The sequence below is a fragment of the Protobothrops mucrosquamatus genome, unplaced genomic scaffold (genome assembly GCF_001527695.2).
Source record: "Protobothrops mucrosquamatus isolate PMUCROS unplaced genomic scaffold, P.Mucros_1.0 scaffold624, whole genome shotgun sequence".
NCBI classification, from domain to species: domain Eukaryota; kingdom Metazoa; phylum Chordata; class Lepidosauria; order Squamata; family Viperidae; genus Protobothrops; species Protobothrops mucrosquamatus.
This window is the reverse complement of record NW_015386920.1, coordinates 164,136-188,523: the sequence shown is the minus strand read 5'-3', so window position 1 is coordinate 188,523 and position 24,388 is coordinate 164,136. Positions and strand designations below refer to the sequence as shown.

The 24,388-nt window shown below is 36.3% G+C and overlaps 1 protein-coding gene across 1 annotated transcript in view; it reads right to left on the bottom strand.

The window, feature by feature from the left end:
- LOC107289020 (T-lymphocyte activation antigen CD80-like) overlaps window positions 1–24,388 on the bottom strand; it is a 41,032-nt gene that overhangs the window by 5,386 nt on the left and 11,258 nt on the right. Inside the window, exons 2-4 of the mRNA XM_015817708.1 lie at window positions 18,708–18,811; window positions 1,580–1,921; window positions 504–779 (exon numbers count right to left, since the gene is read on the bottom strand). Of these exons, the coding sequence (XP_015673194.1) occupies window positions 504–779; window positions 1,580–1,921; window positions 18,708–18,798 (709 nt within the window). The 5' untranslated portion in view covers window positions 18,799–18,811. The remainder of the gene's footprint in view (window positions 1–503; window positions 780–1,579; window positions 1,922–18,707; window positions 18,812–24,388) is intronic.

The following is a 24,388-nucleotide window of genomic DNA, read 5'->3' as shown; positions in this document are numbered from 1 at the left end:
AAACTCAGGAAGAATATTAGCTATATCCATACATCAAAAAGGGCACAGTATTCAAATTGACTTCAAGCTGCATTCAATACTGTTTTCACTAGTTTAATTAATAGTTATAACTACTAATGTTTGCTAGCATTTCTACTGCCTCTCAAAGATTTAATAAAGTGCAGAAGCAACTCTTTAACTGATCAAATAGGAAATAATAAATGGGTAGTAATGAATGGTTAGAAAGAACAATGGCAATATACAATTGAGCCAGGCTGACCTTTATCTAGAATAAATCAATTTAAATCAATGCACTGTGAGTCATTTATTATTTTGTGTGACTAAAATGAGTAATTCTGGATCCAATTCATTTTTTCCCTAACCACAGTAGCAATTTTCATACAAAAATAAGATTTTTTATTTAATTATGATTAATTCAAATAGTTTTGTGTTTTGTCATTTACTCAATTATTATGTTATACAATCAAATAAGATTGCCTTTACATAAAATGGAGGGAACTTACTCAAGCTATAGTTGGTTGACACATGGAAATCTGAAAAACGAACTAAACATTCGACCAACATGTTTTCTGTCGTGTTTAACTGCAAAGTGCCAGTAATATTAAACAATTCTTTGTTGCTTGTGACAGTTGAGGTCCAATTCACTGCCTTTTTATTGATAAATCCAAACATCTCTGGCCTTGAAGAACCTCCATGAGACAAACACCTCAGTGTCAAATTTGTTGAGTCACAACGTTCACTGGACAAATTGTCCAGGATGATAGGCTTACTGAATGGAGCTGGAAGACACAGAAAAGATAATAAGATATTACAGAATATGACTTATATGGAAAAAGGAATTTGATATTATTGGAATTTGTTCAAGCAGACCTGTACACACGAAGACTTTTCCCCTAAATTTCGTGTCATTATCCTGAATTTAAGAAAATTCTCTTAAACATTTCAGGCAACTCTGCCAAGTTCTCCTTCTGTGCAAATGTTTTCCCAAAATAAGACAGCATCTTCATTATTAATCTTTATTGAACAGCAGTGAAAACTTATTTAATTAGTTATTTGGTAATAATAATAATGATGATGATGATGATGATGATGATGATGTTGGAAGGGACCTTGGAGGTCCCCTAGTCCAACCCCCTGCTCAGGCAGGAAACCTTTAGACAAATGGCAGGAAGCCATTTCAGACAAATGGCTGTCCAGTCTCTTCTTAAAACTTTCAATGTTGGAGCATTCACATATGAAATATGTACTGAGAATGTATGTGTATACTGCAAAGGATGGCGTTAATATTGTGATTTTATAGTGATTGTTTCAGTTACCCAGCTGGCTTTGTGCCTATGATGGCACTAGAACTCATGGCCTACCTGGTCTCTAATACACATTTTATAATTTATTGTATACTGCATTCCAGAGTTTTTTCTCTTGCATTTTTAGCTTTCTTTTTCTTTCTTTTTCCTATTTTTCTTATATTAGTTTGTATTAGTTTTATCTTCCTTTTAAAAACTCTTTAATAAAATTATACAAAGAAACACACACACACACACACAATTTAAAGAAGTTGTGTCAGTAGATTAACACTTACTTATCACAGATAAATCGATTAACGCTTCCCCTTCTCTGTGATTTTGCAATATGGCAATACATTTATATGTTCCACTATCGTTTATTGCCACTGAGGAGATTAAAAGTGTAAGATTCTGCTTATCTATCTTTGATCTGTTCTTGTAAGATTTGTCCTTCTCCGGTTCACATTCTTTACCATTCTTGAACGAAATCACAACCTTGTCTCGGTTACCACGGATAGTAGGCTTTTGCCAGTAGATGTAGTAAGATTCTAGAAGTGTGCTTATAGTGATTTTGCAAGGAAGCCTGGCTTCATCTCCTGCTTGGACTGCAACTTTGGTTACTTCTTGACTGAGAATGCCTAAGAAGAAAAAATATACACACATAAATGGAAACAAAAAAAATATGACCTATGTCTGTTCTTCAAGGTTCTTCTTACAAATATACTTTGAAATAACGTGGGAGAAAAGAGAGGAGAATGAATTAACCAATATATTGAGATATCATCATGTAATAGAATCAAATGAATAAAACTGTAAGTCCACTCCGTGATGACTGCCTTTATTGATTTACTTATTAGATTTATTTGCCAACCATCTTGTTTCAAAAAGGCTCTGGGTGGCGTACCGCATGAAAACCATAGAAGATAAATTATTCTAAAATGATAAAAATGGAATTAGAAACAAAGATAAAATTATGGTTAAAAGATGGGAAGGGAGAGAGGTGAAATTGCTTCTTAATTCATCAACCACCTCCAGTGTGATACTCTGCCGCTGGGCCCCCAAACCATCTGGGAAAGCCAGGTCTTCGGCTCTTATGGAAGGTCAGAAGGATGGGAGCCAATCTTACCTCGGGGGGGGGGGAGATGTTCCACAGAGCAGATGTACCTTGTATTTTCCCCCTTAATACAATGTAGTGTGAAGGAAAGCTTTCACTAAGTACACAATGTCTCCAGTACAGGTAGTCTTCAACTTACAACCATAACTGAGCCCAAAATTTCTCTTGTTAAGCGAGACATTTGTTGAGTTTTGCCCCAACCTTCCTTGACACAATTCTTAAGTGAATCAATGCAGTTGTTAAATTAATAACATGGTTGTAAAGTGAATCTGGCTCCCCACTGACTTTGCATGTCAGAAGGTTGCAAAAGGTGATTATTTTTTTAAAAAATCCACATTTACAGAGCTTGCAATTTAGATGTTTTTCTTAGATAAAACAATCTATATGGGTCTTGATGATATGCAGAAATGATATCTCCATATGCTCAACTATAGTCTCCTATGGAAAACCTCTATGATGGACATTAGTAGGCAGAGTACTCATGTTGGTTAAATCGAAGGATAGAGCATATGTATCTACATGCATGCATGGTCTGATAGGAACCATATTAAATATATGTGGGGTCCTTGGTGCTCTCTGAGCTTGGTTGTTTTCTTGCAAACTTTTCATTATCAAACCAGGTAACAACATCTAACTTTCCACAAGAGAAGCCCAATAAGAACACTATTTAGATGAGTACAAGCACACTGCAGCAACCCTGAATATCAGAAAAAGGAGACAGGTCATCTACACATCTTCTAACAAAATGTATATTCACTCAGCTTTAACAAAAAGTGCCTGATCACTCAACCCAATGTATACAACCAACACAAGCCGTGAAAAGGATAACACTGTTATACATCAAAAACATGTCAGAAACTACCAACAGCCACATGGTGTTGTGGTCCATCGGCTGCCAGCAGAGCTAGCAGCAGAGTCAGAAGAAGGAGCCTGGGTTAACTTTGGAGCCTTTGGAAGGCGCTGATGAGGAAGCAGAATCAGAGGCAGATGCAGAGCTGGGGCTGTCTGTCCACATCCAGGCGGAGAGGCAGCTGTCTTCGGGGCCTGAGATGAGTGAGGAGGAGGAACAGATGGGGCCACTCCCAGATGTGCATATACATAATGAGGAGAGGAGAGCAACAAAAGGCAATAAGCCGGCTCTCAGAGAAAAGAAGACGTAGACATTGGCAGCCCCTCTCTGGCTGGGAAATAAATAGTAAGCATTTGGGAGTGGCCTGTTGTCGCAGACAACCATTCGTTTTCCAGGGTACATCAATCAAGTTGGGTTCCTTTACCAGAACTAGGTTTGTTGGGACTACTTGCTCTATATTTGAGGTGCCAACTAAGTCTCCCTGCAGGGAAATAATAGATAGTGAATTTGCCTCAGCCGGTGTGAACAGGTACTGTTTCTGCTTGGCTTAATCCTTGAAAGACTTTCTATCTGGAGTTCTCAAGTGAACGGAGACTGTTCTTGCCCTATGTCAGAAGGAGAAAAGACTTTCCTTTGTGACTACTACTTTTTGGTTTTGTCTACCCAATGTGAACAAAGATAGTTCCTATTTTAATAAAAGAGTTTGTTTTACTCGCGAGTAAGCGGTTTCTCATTACTTGCGAAGGCTGGGTCAGAACACATGGTATCACCATGACACACAAACCAACTAAAGCTCACCAAAACATCCTAAGTAAGCTAAAAGACCCAGCAGCCCCAGAAGAAAAAACAGAAGTCTTCTACAACAGTGGTCCCTAACCTTTCCACCTTGGTGGCCCTTCCCAGGGTGCGGTGTGTGTGGGAGTGGCAGGTGTACACGTGCACACACAGCTCCATTGGTGCAAGTGGTAGGAGTGCCCTCCACTCATGAAAGGGGAGCTTTGAATGCATGCATGCATTTGCCCATCGTTTGCGTGGCCTGGTACTTGGCTGTGACCCAGAGGTTAGGGAGCCCTGATCTGCAACATACAGTGTAAGGACTACAACATCAATGTTGTACAATGTTTTGCATTTCTATATTGCTTACTGTCTCTTGCCTTTTTTTCAGCTGCCAAAGACCAACTCAAAACTCCAAAGTGATGCTAGAATTCAAGAAAAAATAAGAATTCTACTCACTTGCTTTTTCCTATATCTTCTCTTTTTCTATGTAAGACTTACCATACTTACTGAGAGGCCACTAAAGCTTCTTTTGACTAATATGGATTTTGGTTTGCATTCCAACACCCAAACTATTCAGCTTACAACTTGTTTCAAAGTCCCTAGATCATTTTGCTACAATATCAGGGCATCTGAGAAGGTTTAAGCCCAGCCAATGTCCTTTCTATAATTCATCTGTCCTCTTTACGTATTTCACAAAACACCATTTCTCTCAATATAACTATGAGTGATAATTTTATTTTCTGTAGAATTCTATGGGGGCGGTGTGGTCAGCTGTGAACGGTAACCACACCAATATAGGAAATCAGCAGAGAATAACTCTGGGTGTAGTTGTCTCAAAAGTGTTTTTTCAAAAGGCAACTGGACTATGTTTTTTTCCTTGAGAATCCAGCATGATTGGATGGAGAATTCACCAATGCGTTATCTTAACCATCATCATGCTGAGAATAGGCGTTCAGGTAAGACAACGCCCTTTCTCATCCAAGAAACTTCATCAAGGGTGGGTATAGTTGTGTCAGAGAACCTTGTCTCTCCACTATTCAGAAAAAGAGAACAAAAACCTTCTCGGCAAAACACACAATAAGCTTGCATAGAGATACTGGAATTTTTTTTTGTTAATGTCACTCCTATCTTAGTAGACCATGAAAGTGTAACTTGAATACGTTTAAAGCACAGAAGAAGTTTTCCAAAACACCAGAAGACAAGACGAGATCCATGGATGGAAACTAATCAAGGAGAGAAGCAATCTGGAATTAAGGAGAAACTTCCTAACAGTGAGAACAATTAACCAGTGAAACAGCTTGCCATCAAAAGCTGTGGATGCTTCATAACTGGAGGTTTTTAAGAAGAGATTGGACAGCCACTTGTCTAAAATGGTATAGAATAGGGGTGTCAAACTGCCGGCCCACGGGCCGGATGCGTCATGCCAAAACTATGCCCACCCCATTGCCAACAATGGGAAAAAAAGTCACGATACGGTCGCGACACGTCACGTGACGTTGCGAGTTTGACACCCCCTGGTATAGAATCTCCTGCTTGAGCAGGGGGTTGGACTAGAAGACCTCCAAGATCCTTTTCACCTCTATTCTGATTAATTAATATGTGTGGAGGGAGAGAAGGATGTGCCCACAGTTATTCAGCAAGTCCAATTACTTCTTGCTAAAGATGAAATACTTCAGCAGCATAGAAATTAATAGTAATCTAGATTACTTCTAGATCTTCTAAAAGCTCAATAAACATAGAAGGCTAAACATATGCTTGTATAAAAGCAATTGGGAAATACAAAAATAATGGAAATCGAATGGCATCATTGACTTTAACCCAAAAACTTAGAAACATGTGAACAATTGGCCCTGATAATTATAAACTGAACAAAACTGGCTGTGTACTTTAGCTACCTTTCAATTAAAGGGAACAAGATTGGTTTTCCTATTGATTTGTGCGCATCAAATTATACAAGAAAGATAGCATAAAGGAAACAATGCAATGTATGGTGGCCAAGGATTTGAACCTGGTGTCCTTGATCTACAGCAGGGGTAGTCAACCTTGGCTCTTTTATGACTCGTGGACTTCAACTCCCAGAATTCCTGAGCCAGCTAAGCTGGCTCAGGAATTCTGGGAATTGAAGTCCACGAGTCATAAAAGAGCCAAGGTTGACTACCCCTGATCTACAGTATGTCCATCATTATAATCACTCAATGTTATAATCTCTTTTACTTTTTCACTGCAAACAAACAGCATTAAAGTTTTTTTGTGACTGCGTATTATATTGCCACCAAAAGAAAGGAAATGAAAATATGTTTGGCCGCTGTACGTCTTTGCTGTCATCCCAAGGGAGAGCATGATAAGTCATTACTCATCATAGTCAGCTTTAATTTTCAATAGGGGATTCCCTGAAAAAGTGAACTTCTGATATTTAAAAGCATACCACAAAGAAAGAAGAAGTGCAGCCTACACTAGAAAGTAGTTTGGCACAGCAATGACTTCAGAATTGACATTTCTAGTGAAGGTACTCAAGTATAGAGATGTAAGGTCCATTTTTAACAAAGGCTATTTTTTAAAAAAAAAATAAAGGTCACCTCAAGTTTGTTTCTTGTATTAGCATAACCATGCATCCAATTAATGCCCAGGACTGACTACCTCTGACTCCTCTCCAAAACCCCTGTGCTAGGATTATCATTCAATACTAAAATATCTACAGTACTATGTAGGGGATTACCGGTACATTGTTGTAAACACCAAAAATTCATATTTTTCATATAGCCTGGTTCTGTAGGACAACTGGCATCTGTAAGTAGCATTTTTGTTCATTCTCACTGATTTCCACTTCACTTGTATAGAAAAGCACCCATGATCGAGCTTTTCCACTGATACTAAAAGTAAACTATATCATTTTAAAAAAATGCAAGTAACATATTTAGAAGCCTACATTTCATCTGATCACATTACTTGAAAAAAAATGGACACGTTTGCAGTGTATTTATTTTAGGTAAACAATGAACAGTCCAAAATAGGATTATGCAAAACAAGTTAAAATTATATTCAGTTAAACACAAGACACACACAAAGATAAATAAAACAAAACAATTCTGAGGTATATTAACAAATATCCAAAGAGCAAAATATGAATAATTCCTAGCCTTACTGTATCTAAATTTCTTCAGCAGAAAACACGACTATTGAGAAATATTACTTTAGCTATAGACCCCATACACTTGATATTCATAATAATTCTTCTACTGTGCTAGAGATCCTGATTAACAAAATGATGTGAGAGACTGTGGGAAAAGGGTGAGCAGAAGAAGAATGGCTGTAGGTGGGTATGAAAAGAGGAACCAGAACCCAGTGGTGAGTCCATGGCAAATAAACACTTTAAAGAGATTTTTCCATTAATTGGCTTGCTATGTGCTTCAGTTTTTATGATCATTAAAGATGCCTTTCTGAAATTCATATAGTTTTTGGTTTTTGAGTTTGTTAAGCTATGTGGGTTTAGCATCACTGGTGACACCACTTCATTACCAGGCATGTCCCTTCAGAAGTGTGTGCGTGTGTATTCATTCTCTGTCCAAGCTAAAAAAAGGAGCTTGTTAAAATGTTATTATTGGAAGAATTTGCCCAACTTTGCAAACAGTATATGTAAGACCTGTGACGTTAGCATTTTTGCTATATGTTAATATATAATATATACATATATTAAAAGAGGAGACGCGGTGACTCAGTGGTTAAGACGCCTAGCTTGTCTGCGTAAAAGCTGAAAACCCAAGTTTGAGACCTGAGCGCTGTGTAGCGGGATGAGCTCCTATTGTTGCTTCAGTTCCTGCCCACCTAGCAGTTTGAAAGCAGGCAAATGTGAGTAGATAAATAAATAACACTTTGGTGGGAAGGTAACGGCGTTCCATGCACCTTAGTGTATAGCAGGGGTAGTCAACCTTGGCTCTTTTATGAGCCAAGGTTGAGCTGGCTCAGGAATTCTTGGAGTTGAAGTCCACGAGTCATAAAAGAGCCAAGGTTGACTACCTCTGGTGTATAGTGATGCTGGCCACATGATCATAGAAGTGTCTTCAAATGGACAATGCTGGCCCCCTTGGCTAAAAAACGGAGATGAACACTGTCTCCTAATGTTGGAAATGATTGAACAGAGGAAAACTTTACCTTTATATGTTAAAATGGTTCAATTGGCTACTTGGTTCCAGCATATGTAGAATTAAGCAGTTTGTCAAGTAAATGAGAAAGAGTTAGGATAGATGTTGTTTTGCAGGATCACATAACAGTACTGTAGTTTTCCCCCAAGAATTAAGATTTGCTTGTCTTCCTATGCTGATGACAGCTATATTCAGAGGCAAAGAAAAATTCTAGAGTCCCATTCCAAATTACACCAGTAGGAAAAGATAAAGAGCTTGATGTCTTCTCCAGAGAACTGTTGCAGACCTAAGTGTAATAATACCCACCATGGCTTCTATTTTTTAAGTGGGACAGAAGCAAAACATTTCACACAATATGTAGTTTTGTAGAAGGTGAGAAATATAGCGTACTACTCGTGGTAGCTTTATTTTTTTTCTTTCTTTCTCTTTAAGCAAAAGGAAGTTGAATCTGACAAAGTATATTATTTTAAAGGTTTCTCCTACATAGGAGTAATTCTACACCCCCGCCCTCCAGCCCCCCCCCCCCCATGCTTCTTCAGTATCCCTCTGGTGGAGGGAAGGAGACTGTTAATTCTTAATCTGGAAAGCTCAAAAAGTGATTTGGAAGTAGGCTGGACAAAAACAAGCATCCATTGCATCCTAAATCACTGCTCCTCCTTCCACAGTCTCAACCTTAAATTAGTTCAGTAACTGTCCTCAATGCATTTTCTCCTATAATAGGAGGGAGGGGGGATTGTTAAAAAAGAAATTCAGTCTATAAAGAACGGTTGCTGGAATTGGGTATGTCTAGTTTAACGAAGAGAAGGACGAGGGGGGACATGATAGCAGTGTTCCAATATCTTAGGGGCTGCCACAAAGAAAAGGGAGTCAAGCTATTTTCCAAAGCACCTGAAGGCAGGACAAGAAGCAACGGGTGGAAGCTAACCAAAGAGAGAAGCAACCTAGAACTAAGGAGAAACTTCCTGATAGTTAGAACAATTAACCAGTGGAACAACCTGCCTCCAGAAGCGGTGAATGCTCCAACACTGGAAGTTTTTAAGAAGAAACTGGACAGCCATTTGTCCAAAATGGTATAGGGTTTCCTGCCTGAGCAGGGGGTTGGATTAGATGACCTCCAAGGTCCCTTCCAACTTTATTATTATTATTATTATTATTATTATTATTATTATTATTATTATTATTATTATTATTATTATTATTATTATTATTATTATTATATACAGTATAGCCCTGCTTTAGGCATGAAAGCTGCCTGGATGACTTTGGGCCAACCTTTCTCTTTCAGCCCAATTCATCTCACAGGGTTCTGATAGGGGCGAACAGAAGGAGGAAGGAGTATTAGATATATTTCCTACCTTTAGTTATTTATAAAAATAATAAAGGCAAGATATTAAATAGATAGATAAATAAATAAAATGAAGATGCTGGTAAGGGAAAGCTTCTTCATTCCAACAAGTGCTTGTCAAAATTCTTAGAATGATTGAAATTGGAGCCTCTGGGCAAAATACAAGATTACTCTCTTGATTAATTTGTGTATTTCCTATGTATGTAGCTATGTATGTTTGCGTGTATACACACACACACACAGAGAGAGAGAGAGAGCGTTATTTGAACTTTTGGGGAATGAGCTGAAGCTAATTCTAGCTAATCTAGAAGTTCCCCTAAAAAACTGAATTATTTGAGATATTCCTTCTCGAGCTTTGAATCCTCCAGATGTGTTCACTGTGAATACTATTATTGCCAACTAGTACAAGAAATTAAATTTGTATTCTAGTAGAGCTGGATGCCTGAAAAAAAAAGTTAAGATTGTTCTCAGCTGTATCAGCTGTCTATCCAGTATAGCAGTGGTGGTGAACCTATGGCACGGGTGCCAGAGGCGGCACTCAGAGCCCTCTCTGTGGGCATGCGCGCCGTCGCCCCAGTCCTAGGTCTTCAGCTGGGTTTTATAAAACCTTTTAGCTTTAGGCCTCCGCCGCCGTGTACAAAAAAAAAGGTTCAATCAGTCAATTTCAACTTCTCACGGGGAAAAAAAAGATCTTGCAAAGTTGGAATTGATTGATTGAACTTTTTAGTCCCACCCAGTCTGCTGTTACCGCCGCGGCCATGCCCACCCAATGGGCCACACCCGCCCAATGGGCCACACCAACCCGGCACCTGACGATGCATAAGTGGGTTTTGGGTTGCAGTTTGGGCACTCGGTCTCTAAAAGGTTCGCCATCACTGCAGTATAGCATTTTGTCTTACATAATTATTAAATATTTTTTAAAATTAACTCAGAAGGAAGACCTGAAAGCAAAAGCCCTTTCCCATTGCTGGCCCCACCACAACTGATACAGAAGATATGGGTAAACCATATTCTGCTATCAAGGCCAGCACCCAATATATGGTAGCAAAACCTCTTAAATAATGATACCATTATAATATGTAAGGGCTTTTGGGCAATAACCAAAAAGCAACATCAAATCACATTATTTAAAATCTTAAAAATAAACAAAATAAATATAATCATATTGTCTATAATTAAATACAATGGACCCCGGAGTCTATCAGTCTAACATGGAGAATAAAGCTACATTCTATAGTAATTAATTCAGGCTAAAAGGCTGTCTGAATAAATAACATTCACAATAACCAAATGGATCACTAGTATTAGTTGAAAAACACTATTTTTGATATATGGCAGGTTGCCTTGATAGTGATATGGAGGCAGTAGAGGACAACATCTTGTGTTCCTGTCCTTGAAAAACACTGAATAGATCATGCTCATGCTAGGAATAACTACTTAATCAACCTAAGCGAGATCTGATCTAAACAAATAAAACAATGGCCAGATCTTCTTTTTTTCCAGGAAAGGTTGTTATCTTTCTATGAGCAAGCTTGGATCAAAAAGCAATGCTAAATTGTGGAACTGATTCTTCTGAGAAAATGCTAACCATCACAAACAAGCAACATTTTCTTCTTGTCCAGATGAAGTCCAGATACCAAGTACAGGAAGTGATTAATTTTCCAATTGCCACCCTTGACTATGAAGCAGCAGAAGAAAGATAAACCTGGCTCAGATATAATATTAAGCTATCGTTCAGTATTATGGGAATGAACTGCAGTTTGCCTTTAGCAGACAAAAGGCTATCATACAATTGTGAGAGGAGAAATCAAAAAGCTTTGAGTTTTAATGAAACTTTGTTTTCCAACTGCATCTGAATTAGGGAAAGCACTACCACTATCCTACTAGTGGTAGTGAATAAAGTAGCATATGACACTAAAGTTTGAGTCTAATAAAATATACTTTACTTTATACTTTCTCTCATTGATGCTTATTTGGAAAGACCCTTTTGGCATTCTTTGCAATCCTCATGGCATTACTGCAAACTTTAGTACATCACAGATTATTCCTACCTAAAGTTATAATTAGAAAAATGCCCTTTTAAAGTAGATCTCACAGTTCAATTTCTTCTATTGTGCAAACTTTCCAATAATGTGCAGTATGCCTTCATTCTAACCAGTTATCAATCCATAAAAGTGATGTTTTCTTGTTACTTCTCTACTAATTTAATTCAGAAGGCCTTGATGAACTGCTTTATCAAAATTTTTAATAATTCCAAATATAATAATATCTCCAGCACCGTCTATCTGGAAATTTGTTGTTTGACTTTCCTTTTCAGAATTCATACATTCCTTCCAAGCAAATCTTGATTTTCTGTATCATTTTATCATTTGTATATTCTCTATCAATCCACCTGAAACACACATCAACTTAAAGAGATAGAAATTAGTCTCCCCTATCAGGCTTACTTTAAAAAAAATATTACATTGTTTACTTTCCAGGCACCCAATGTGAAGGGAAAAGTTATACAAAGACAAGCAATTTCACATTTCAGTTGCTTTTTAAAATTGGATTTTATTTTTAAAACAAAATATAGAGCAGTTTAGGTTAGCTTATAGGACACCAAAATTAAATTTTATTGTCTTAAAAGGTATTTTAAAAAATCCTGGTGATTGCAATCAATTATTTGGACATGATTTTGGAAGTAGTTTGCCATTGTTTGCTTCCTACGACTGGCTTTGTGCTTAAAACAGGACTGGAATTTATGGTCTCAAGAGCTCCTAGTAACCACTACACTGAACTGGTTCTTATAATATTCACTGGCATCCAGTTTTTTCTGGATCCAATTCAAGATGCTGCATTTAACCTAGATAAGCCTTCAAGGCCTAGCATTGTGACATCTGAAGCAATGCTTCTTCCTACATTTCAGTCCCCCCCCTTTCAGAAGTGTAATGAGTGCTATCCAAATGTTAGCTTTTACAGCGGTAGCCTCTGACTTAAGGATGCTGCCCCCAGGAAGATATGATCTATCATCTGTTCTGTCTTTTGCTTGTTATGCAAATATATTTTATTCCCACTAAGCTTTTTTAATAATAATGCTGTTGGGGTTATTGTGTTTATTACCATTTTATAATCTCATTCCTTATTTTATTCTATATAATTTATGTGACATTTTAATGTACATTCAGTGGTTGAAAATTATAATTGCAATTACTGTATAAATTATTTGATTTTTTTAAAAAAATAAGAAGTGATAAATAAATATTTTAAATAAAGCAATGTATGTCATCAAACTATTTGACTGGCTAACTGGTTGGTTTCTTTCTATATTTAAAGCTATCTGGTTTTTTCCCATTTTTATTTTGCTTTCCCTTTTGTTAAGTTTATTTGCTTTGCCAGAGTTTCTGTTCTTTCTGGACCATTTCATTTTGTAAGTTGTTTCACTTTTCATTGGTGATCATCTAACTTTTAAATAACACTGTGCTGGATTAGTTCCTATGCTATCATAATTACTCAGACCTTTATGTAACATTCTGAATCTGTTGTAGAATTTCCAAAGAGTTTTTCTTATTGATCAATCCCACCAAAAATTCATAACAACTCCACATGTCTCAGATGAGACATTTCAGACTACTGTTAATTATTTCCCTGATTTTTCTGAGCAATCAATTTAAATATGTTGACATGCCGGACTTTCTATGAGAAATCTTCCACTTATATAACAACTTGATTTTGATAACTATGGATTCCACCCCCCACCAAGTGAATTAGTTTTGGAATATTTTAATAACTGAATAAGGGATGAATGAATGAATGAATGAATATAAAACACTTTCAAAAATTCTATAGAAAGTAAAGTTCTATAGAAATATTAAACATTATTTTCAAGATCCCTTTGGTAACTTTAGTCTGAGATGTCAGAAATGGGTAATTTTGTAAGTAACTGGGGGAAGCCCATAAGGAGATAAATCATGGCGTGGGAGAATCCCTATGCTGGAAGGGAAACAACAAGAGTTGCTACAATGTTTTTGTTCCCATGAGAGGTTAATTGCTATTCTTTGCTGACCGTATCATTAAACAGTTTTTGGTCACTGCTTCAGATAGTGGGGATGATGGCAATTGATTGTTCAACTCATCTTTCCTCTGAGACTCCTCTTGTACCAATGATTCATTTTATGAACTAGATAAAGAGAATTAGTCTATAAACAATATATTGGAGGTAAAGGTAGAACCACTTCTTGTTTTGTTTTTCATAGTGAGAATTGGCTAGTCAGTCTTCTTTCCATTTCTTGGATATATAGGCATATTCTCACATTCCCCTATACCACATGAACCATAGTGCAGTAACTGTGTGACATATCTTCTCCACTTCTTGTTTTTTTTTTCATAATGAGAATTGACTAGCCAGTCTTCTTTCCATTTCTTGGATATAAAGGCATATTCTCACATTCCCCTATACTATATGAACCATAGTGCAATAACTGTGTGACATATCAAGGCAACTTAAAGCCATCTTCAATTGTTCCAATTTTAAAGGAATGTCACCCCTCGTTTCCTGAAATCAGTTTTACTATGGATATGATGTAAAATAATATGGTTGACAATGTGATCAGGGATTGGGATCTGCCCACTTCCTGTTATTCAATTATGGCTGCTGCACACATGCCGCCCCTTTCCTTTGGCACTGTTTTCCAAGGTCATTCTATTTTGGTTGGAAGTAGCATCTGCTTCTTTCAATTATCTCTCTCTCTCCCCCTCTCTCTCTCAGCCCATGAGTGTCCTTTTTCTGTTGCTTCAAGGTACATCATGTTTGTAAGCTGTTTATATTAAATGTAGATATTAAGATATATCGTTTACATCTGTTAATAGCATGGCAAGCTGTCAGACTCAGGAAAATCTGGGAAAATAGCTTCCCCCCCCCAAGTTGTTCCATGGATACAAAGACTTGGTGAGTAAAGAATTGGCATGTCTCTTTCTACTTTTCCTGAGAATATTTCATGTAATGAACTATCACATTGTCTTAACTTACCAGCACATTTTAACTGTGTTTCTGGTCCTTTAAAATATGAGTTCAGCATTTTTTCAGAAGAGTTGTAAAGTCTTATTTAAAAATAAGTTTAAAAAAGCTTTTGTACATTATATTAGTGTGTTTATACAGTTTTAATAATACTATTAATGTTAATATGGGTTTTACAGAACTGATTATGTGCATAATTTAATTACTACTTCATCTGAGCAGTTATTTTCGTTGATTTTTCTCTTTTTTTCCTTTTATTTTTACTTCCCCATCTTGATCCATAAAGGTAATCTGAGTTACATACTAACAGTTTTGTGTGTACAATTGGTAATATTTATAAAATATTAGAATGGGAAATGACCATTTGAATCACTGTTTTCTTCAGAATTATGCAGGCTTAAATTACAGAGTTATTTTCATATTGAAAACAAAAACAAATCTGTCCAATTTTCTTGCTTCCTCAACTAGACAAAATTAAGGTAATGAGAAAATTGTTTAATTACATTGGTCCTTTAGAGATATTATTATTGAAAATAATTTAGATTGCAACTACAAAGTAGTTACAAACCATTAATCTTTATAATCTTTAATCTTTATAAGAAGTTACTGGAGGAAGTTCTTTAAGTTCATCCCAAGAAAAGAACAATGACAAAATATAACCATTTTGAAACTCTGAAGAGGGGTAAATGATACTAATTTGTTAAGGTTATTCAATGAATTGGGATATGCACAATTTTATAAGATCCATCCACATAGGTTTGCTACTCCTACATCTTTGAGTTAATAAGAGAAAAGATCCATATTTTCTAAATCATCTCTTCATGTTCCCTCTTCTTGTAATTTCTCTATTCTTACAAGTTTGTTCATTTGAGGCTTTTCATTGTATATTACAAGAACTGGAAAAGTCTGTTCGATTCTTTCTCCCTATCATGCATAGATAATTCCTATCATGTTCTATCTCAGTCATCTTTTTTTACATTAAAAGACCAAATATTTTTAAATTTCCTCCTGGGAAATGTCTGAAGCTCTTGATCTTTTTAGCTACAGAACTTTTCTAGCCCTATGGTTTCCTTTTAAGGACTGAATAGCTAGAACATTGTACTATGGTAGGATGCCCACTACCATCACGAGATAACGTAAATAGGTAATTACTGACATTTGTCAGTTAATTGGATGAATCCAAAAGAAACTGGTGGGAATTCCAAATTCTACTGTATCCATCCACACAAAAGGCTTTACAAGCAGTTTTATTTTTAATCTGTTTCCTGTTCATTCTGCCACAGAATCTGATTCTTCCCCAAGGCTGTTAACAAGTGATTTGAGGAGGATGGCTTTAAAGAGGGTGGGGTAGCTTCATACTACCCAAGTAGGAGGCACTGTGATTTACAGGAATTTTTGTGTGTTTTCTTGATTTTTTAAAAAAATCTTATGTGTCTACTTTATGGCTCCCCTTTCAGTTTTTCTCCGCTTCCTATTCTCATTGTGGTGGAAAACTCTATCTTCAGATTTCAGCATTCATGATGAAGGACCAAGGATCTCAAAGAATAGTGTCACAGACCACAGTTTGCCTACCTCTGTTTCATACTATCAAAACCTCCAGTATATTAATGAGGTAAGACTTCTTTCAAGACCATTAGCAAATTATCCTTGCTAAAATTGGCAACCTATAGTCCCCATCTTCCCCCCTCCCCCACTGTACTCAGAATGCCTCTCAGGAAAATAATTAATTTCAATAATACAATTGTTTCCTAGTTTGTGGAAGTGAGAAATTCAACTGAAAGGTAGTGTATGCCTTCAAACACCTTTTGCATGGTTGAAAAAGATAATCACAATCAAATATACACTGTTCTTTTCAAACGGGACAAAAACAGACAATCCTGATCCTGTCAATACATGGTGCAATCTTACACCCTGTGCATTTCAACTCCCCTGCATTCATTCATTCATTCATTCATTCATTTATTCATTCATTCATTCATTCATTTATTCATTCATTCAAATTTATCTGTTGCCCATCTCATATCCAATGACTCTTACATCATAACAATAAGAACCTCAATGATGCAATTAGTGGAGGTGATGCTTCTAGACATTATCTGTTGTAACCTTCTGCATGTTCTCATTGCTTCTTCAATCTTTTTTCTTTACATAAAAAAATAATTACAGAGGAAAGTGTAGGAGAAGAGAGACACAGCCGGGGTCAGAGTCAAGAGAGGAATACAATGGTTGTGTTCCCATAGGCAGTCCAAGTCCAGCCCCTCTTGAATTTCATTAACTCTTATCTTATATCAGTTTAGTGCTGACTAGATTCTTGTGAATAGGTATGAGTTTTATTGGACCTTAAAGTGTGGTTCCCATTCTTTGTCCCTGACAGAATGGTAATCATTTGAGAAAATCTTTTTTACCAAAGAATTTTGTTTTGTGTGTATGTATGTATGTATGTATGTATGTATGTATGTATGTATGTATGTGTATGTGTATATATATATATATATATATATATATATATATATATATATATATATATATATATATATGAGTGCTTTTTTTTTTGAACACCCTGTCAGCCCAAATATGGGAGAGAGAGAAGTCTTTTGCCTGTATCAGCTCAATCCAGAGCCATCCACAGGCAGCAGTCGCTTAACTGCGACATCTTATGTGTTTTCAAAATTTGGATTGCTAACAAAGAATTAAGGGAGTACTGGGATAGCTATTTCTAACCTTATTTGGTTTTCATCAGCCAGACATACCCTTCCGAGATTCGAACACCATCCTCTTCCCCTGTCTCTTGTAGCTAACAAAGTGAGAAAGAACCTGTGGCCTAGGGGTAACACTTCTGCTTAACATGCAGACAGCCCAGGTTCGAATCTCGGAAGGGTATGTCTGGCTGATGAAAACCAAATAAGGTTAGAAATAGCTATCCCAGTACTCCCTTAATTCTTTGTTAGCAATCCAAATTTTGAAAACACATATGATGTCGCAGTTAAGCGACTGCTGCCTGTGGATGGCTCTGGATTGAGCTGATGCAGGCAAAAGACTTCTCTCTCTCCCATATTTGGGCTGACAGGGTGTTCAAAAAAAAAAGCACTCATCCTCTTCCCCTGTCTCTTGTAGCTAACAAAGTGAGAAAGAACCTGTGGCCTAGGGGTAACACTTCTGCTTAACATGCAGACAGCCCAGGTTCGAATCTCGGAAGGGTATGTCTGGCTGATGAAAACCAAATAAGTTTAGAAATAGCTATCCCAGTACTCCCTTAATTCTTTGTTAGCAATCCAAATTTTGAATATATATATATATATATATATATTCATTCATAGCTACATTTAATGTAGCAAACCAACCAATAAAGAACAAACCCACAAACCATAATTACCATGACTCTTTTTCAAACCTCTTGTACTATGGCTGATTTTTTTGAGGCACTGCATTTCTCACATAAATGAAATATTGTTTAAGAACCTGGGCAGGTCCCCAAATCCCATCCCTATACTGTAAGTGGAAGCTGAAAGAGATTGGCTTACCTAGTACCTGATGTCAGTTTATGCCTAGTCCTGTTCATTAGGCAGTTTCACAGCAAAGGTGAAATTCAGACAGGAACTTTCTGACTCTAGAAGTGATTCCTCTGTCTAGTTCTTAGATGTTCATTGCTAAGTGGTAATGAATTACTGCTGTGAAGAAAAGCTGAGGCCATTTCTAAATGTATATAGCCATTCTATATTCTATATAGAATTCTATATAACAGTGATGGCGAACCTTTTAGAGACCAAGTGCCCAAACTGCAACCCAAAACCAACTTATGCATCGTCAGGTGCCGGGTGGGTGTGGCCCATTGGGCGGGTGTGGCCCATTGGGTGGGCATGGCCGTGGTGGTAACAGCAGACTGGGTGGGACTAAAAAGTTCAATCAATCAATTCCAACTTTGCAAGATCTTTTTTTTTCCCGCAAGAAGCTGAAGTTGACTGATTGATTGAACCTTTTTTTTTGTACACGGCGGCGGAGGCCTAAAGCGAAAAGGTTTTATAAAACCCAGCTGAAGGCCTAGGACTGGGGTAACGGCGCACGTGCCCACAGAGAGGGCTCTGAGTGCCGCCTCTGGCACCCATGCCATAGGTTCGCCACCACTGCTATATACCATTCTAATTGGTAACAAGCAAGGTAGATCAAGAGATGGTCTTCTATGTTTAAGGATGTACACTGACTTACCTGAATCACTATGCAGAAGCTTAAAGAGACAAAGCCAGAAAAATCCCTTTAAGCTGAACAATTTTGGCTCAGTCTTTGGCGTATGCATCATTTCTTCAGTTTACCTGAACAGAGGCAACAAAAGAGCAAGAAGTTACAAAAAGCAAAATAAAAGCAAAAGTAAAAATGGTATAATTCACCCTTTCCTAATGTCATTATCCTTGTGACATCTGGATTTGTAGCTTGCATTTCCTATACATCTCAAATTTGGTCATGCTGGTTGGGAATTTTAGAAGATACAGTTTAATACATGCAGAGAGCACCAGAATGCACAAGGCTAATTTGGGTAAGATTGTAGACAAATATACCAATTGTTGCAGCCTAATAATGTAGCCCCCCTCCCTCAATTATTATTTTTTCACCTCTGTAGAAATACTCTGTACTAAATGTGTTTAGTTAATGGTTAATTAAAACATTGGTGAAACATAGACTTCAAAAATATAAAATTACTGTTTGAAAGATATTATGTAATTGACATAGAAATAGCAAATAAGTGTTAAATCAAATTTCAAGAATCAGACCTATATTTATCTACAGTAATCAACAAATTCATCACTATACTGTGGGTTAAAAGATGAAAAATACATGTAAAAACATACAAAACATATATTTTGGAATATATGTTTGTATGCACAGAAAAATGCAGTTCTCTCTCTCTCACACACACACACACATACACACACACACAAAGACACACAATCAGAATCAGTCCTAAAACAAATACTTTGGAGCTTGGTCTGAAAACAGACCGAAAATTAATAGAATGATACCTGTAATATGAAGAACTTGAGCAAATATACAGTACTGAGGAGAAAACCAGGTAACAATGAATTTAGAGGCAATGGGAAATGGGAAAAATTAGGATAGATTATAGAAATTCAGATTTAAATAGGAACTGAGGTAAAATTAAATTGTGTTAATGTAGTGCTGTATATGATTTGAATTCAGGATTCTATAAATACCCAGAAACAGGTAAGAACCATTTTAATTTCCGTATCTTTTAGGAGAGGTTATTAAGAGGTAAGAAAGAAGACATCAGTAATATTGGGATGGTAAAGGTTCAAAAATGAAAATCTTATGTGGAAATATGAAAGAAATAAGATTAAGATTGAAGTAGCATATCAGTCGTCATCAAATGTACAATAAAACGTTGTATCAGGAAGAAAAAGAAAACTAAATATTTGTTGTTTCCAGTGGAAATTAATTATTAGAGTGGATTGATTAAAATATTTAGGAACAAACAAGCAGCTATGGCTGGATCTCAATAATGAGTTCCAAGCCCCTCTCTGCAAATCAGGCAGTCACCAGGTGAGTAGAGGGTAACTAGTGGCCTAGATCAGAAGTCCCCAACCTTGGCTGGCTGAGGAATTCTGGGAGTTGAAGTCCACAAGTCTTAAAGTTGCCAAGGTTGGAGACCACTGGCCTAGATAACAGCAGTGATTTCAGTAATAAGAACCTTTGTTAGCATAGGAATATGGGTAAACTGCTAATGGTCACTGCAGCATCTTATCTTTCTTATTTTTAAACAATGAAAGTTTTTCCATATTGCTGAAATAAAGTGCTATCCACCCCTCCTTGGATTAGCAGAAATCAACTTGACTCAGAATCTGCTCATTTCTCATTCTTAAACACCTCTATTTTCAGTACCGCTCAACGCATGTTCTTTCAGGATAATCCATTACAAAATGTGAAAGATTTGACCCAGCTTGACGCTGTCCTTAGATGGAATCAGAGTATAGTAAACAATTTAAGCCTATTTCACTCATAGGTGCTTGGCAAGTTGAAGTCAACATCATAGTGATATTGCAGAAACTTATCTTGCCAGTGCATGTTTGTCTAAGGCTTAATAAATTCATTCATTCATTCATTCATTCATTCAATTAATTTCAGGATCACATGACTTCTGGAAGGCTTCAAGTGGTTCATAATTAGGTGTTGTTTGCATGAATCTACACATACTTATGGCTGTTTATTAAATTGGTTGTTTTTCTTCTTCCAAATATATAATCTATAACAAATGGTTCTTATTCCCAAGTTATTTTAATGCTATACAAGTAAAATAACTATGTATTTAGAAGGAACCCTTGGAAAACCATTAAATCCAGGGCTAATATTATCTAGGTGCCACTGGAAGGTGCCACTAAAGGATTTAAAACATTCTTATTTTTGTAAAAGTGGTTGGAGGAAAAAATTGCTAGGTACATTTCCTTTCATATTTTAAAATGTTCCTAACAATGCAAGGAATTGAAAAGGGGAAGGAAAATTCAAAATTTTGATGAAATAATAGATTAAATGGACCTTAGTTCTCCATAAATAATCAGTTCTGAATTATCTATTTGGAGTACAGCAAAAGATAGCAAGGATAAGGAAGCAAGAAAATCCTTTATAGTCAACTTACAGTAAGCAGAATCTGTGATTAGTCGCTTGCACTACAAATCAACACTCTTCTTTCAGCTGTCTGATTTACAAAGTCCCAAGTCACTAATTCTTTAAATGATCATAGCAAAAGGTTAAAAAAAAACCTAAATGTACCACCCACACAACTTCTCTTTTTCGATGTCTGAAATATTGCAGCTTTCATCAACACTTTCCATTTCATGAAAGACAGGCTGATAAATCTAGCAATTGTACTAATCAGCAATATGATCCTTAAGGAAGTGTTTCTGAGTTATAAATACAGATTAGTAAATGTAGCCTTGACGTACTAAGTGCAACCTTGTTGCACTTCTATATCGTAAATATCTCATGTTACACAGACAACTTCCTAAATTGTATTGTTTTCCATTTATTTTTCAGTGTTATGTCATTAAGTCACATGCACATGAACTTCCTTGTTAATTTTCCAGAGGGGATTATACGCATTTTAAATTCTATGCATTTTATGAACTCCTTAAGAGTCAAAACTGCTGGCTATTTATTTAGTGAGGACTATGTACAGTACACTGTATGTAAATGCTGCTTTATGTAGAATGAAAATAAAATTATGTAGTCCAAAAGACCCAGTGGTATATCTATTAGATTTCAGTTTTAATTATATAATGGGGAAGGGAAACCCACTTTTTAGACCAGATGTCTCCAACCCAATTTTTCCAAAAATGTTGCAGTTACAAACTTCTGAGGATTGGCCATACTGATTGGATATTCTGAGAGTTATAATTTAAGGCTATCTGGAAATCGTTAGACTGGGGAAATGATTCCTACTACATTTTGGCGTCCTTCCTAAGTATTCTACTAAGAGGGCTCCAAAATCTAAAATCATTAGCAACCCCAAAAATGCCCCTTAAATATATTTGGAAGAAAACAAGAATGATGTGAGTAATAAATGAAAACATTTATTTATTGAAAATATATATCACTACCGATCTACTCTGGGTGGTAAGCAATCTATTTGCTTATATAGACACATATAATTTTTAATGTTGATAACGTGTATCTCACAATTCTAAGACCAACATTAAAATGATTCGGGACAAAAAAGAAAAACCAAGACACTATATCAATTTCACAAAACTGAAACAGATATATTGGGCACCTTTAACATCCTGACACTAATATCTGGAGAAAAAGCCAGCTTTTAATCACTTTCCAGAAGGCTAAGAGGGTCAGAACCCTCAGATCTTAAAATCCGTAATCAAGACAAGACAACAATACTCTACTAGTATTCTTTTTAATATTTGCTATGTATTAGATAAAAAGGAATCCCAGTAATGCATAAACATTTATGACAGATTGTATCTTCTTGTTTGGTGTGAAGAGGTAGCATTATGATGTGATTTGAGGACTGTTTGTGTTCTCATCTACTTGAATAATAGAAATGTTATCTGTCTGTGGAGATTTTCAGTCATCTAGATCTTAGTTGTCTCAAAGGTGCTTTTTGAAAAGGCAACTGGACTGTTCTTTTCCCTGATTTCTTTTTTACTGATAGATACCTATCTTTCCATCCCTCCATCATCAGAACCAATGAAGTTTCTTGGATGAGAAGTGAAACGTTTTCTTCTTCCTCAAGGAAAAAAAAAATAAAACAGTCCAGTTGCCTTTTTAAAAAAATCATCTTTGAGAAAAGAAAAGTTATCTGTTTAAATAATAAGGTGATAAATTGTGCCCGGGCAGGTTTTCTTCTGTAAACTATAAAGCTCAGAATGGTTTTTCTGAGCTTTTTTGTTTTCAAAAACTGAGAGACTGGTTAGTCTTTTGTTTAAACTCTTTTCATTTCCTTTATCTAAACTTATATATTGTCTGGATTTTTTTTAATAGATTGACAGGACAGTAGGACATGTCTTTGTATTAACTACAGACAAAGGGAGGATTTTTAGAAAACAGATTTACCATATGTACTGAGAGTACTGAATAAAATGGACTAGAGCATTTTCAGTATTTTGCAAGAGAGACAGGGTCAGGGATGAGTCAGTAAAGTATTGAGGATGTATAAGATTGTGACTTTGAAGCATTAACCTTAAAGCCCATTAGATCCTCCTTAAAATCTGATCAATTGTTTTCAGAATAAACTTATTTTCCGTGAAGCTAACACATATTGTAGCTGAAAGGGGAAGCATGCCTTATAAGAATATTTGTACAGAAAGAGGAAGATTCTCAGCATCAGGCACATTTAAGAACATTATTAACAGTAATAATGATAAACTCAAAGAACTCTAGAGAAAAACAATGAAATAATTATGCAAGCATGAAAAATAAAATTAAACCAATACAGTTCCAACAACTAGAAATGAAACATGCAGGAAAAAAAAACCAATAGCAATATTATTGAAAACTAAATAAAAATATGAAAAATAAATGCAAACAATTAGTTGATGATTTGTAAGCTTCCAACATATTTCTCCATGAGAGAGTAATATATATCAGGATATTCTTAAGCATTACAGAAAGATACAAATCTTTTAAAGAAAACCCTAAATGGTTGAGACACACACACACACACACACACTTATTCAGCAGGCTATTAAGAATATTTTGCCTCATGTTTTGCAGAATTAAAAAGATTTTTTTAGAAAAAAAGGAGCAAATTTTGCAAAATGACCACTAAAGACACTTGAATTAGATGTGCAGAACTGCAGAACATTAAGCGGGAGAATATGACATCCTGGAAGGAAGTATGGTTATTGTGCCAGAGTAGGAAATAAGATATTACTCTAACATATTATATCACTGTGTACGGGGGGGGGGATTTCCTGCTCCCTGTGCTTTCCCATAATAATTCCACCCAGAGCTATTAGCTTGAGATGAACGGCCATATAAATTGAATAAATAAATACATACATAAATAAAACTCCATGCTTTTCTTTGTTGTTACCAAAATCTACACAGAAACCTCATTTGCTTTTTCAATGTGCATCCCTAGAGCAGGGAAAGGTTTACCTCAGATTTGGATGAGATTGAATCTAACCACTGGAGATCTTTGGGGCAAGGTGTGGGTGTGAGATTAGCTTTCCTTTCCCATGCAACACAACAGTTAAGGGGCTGTCCTAATACCAGAGGAAATCATCAGGTGCCTTGAGCAGTCATGATGTCTCAGCCTAATTTGCATCACAGGGGAGTTCTTTAACAGGAGATTGTTCTACAAACTATTTCTAAAGGAAAGCAGGGAGATAAAGTTGACAAGTAAGCAACTAAATATAAAAAGAGAT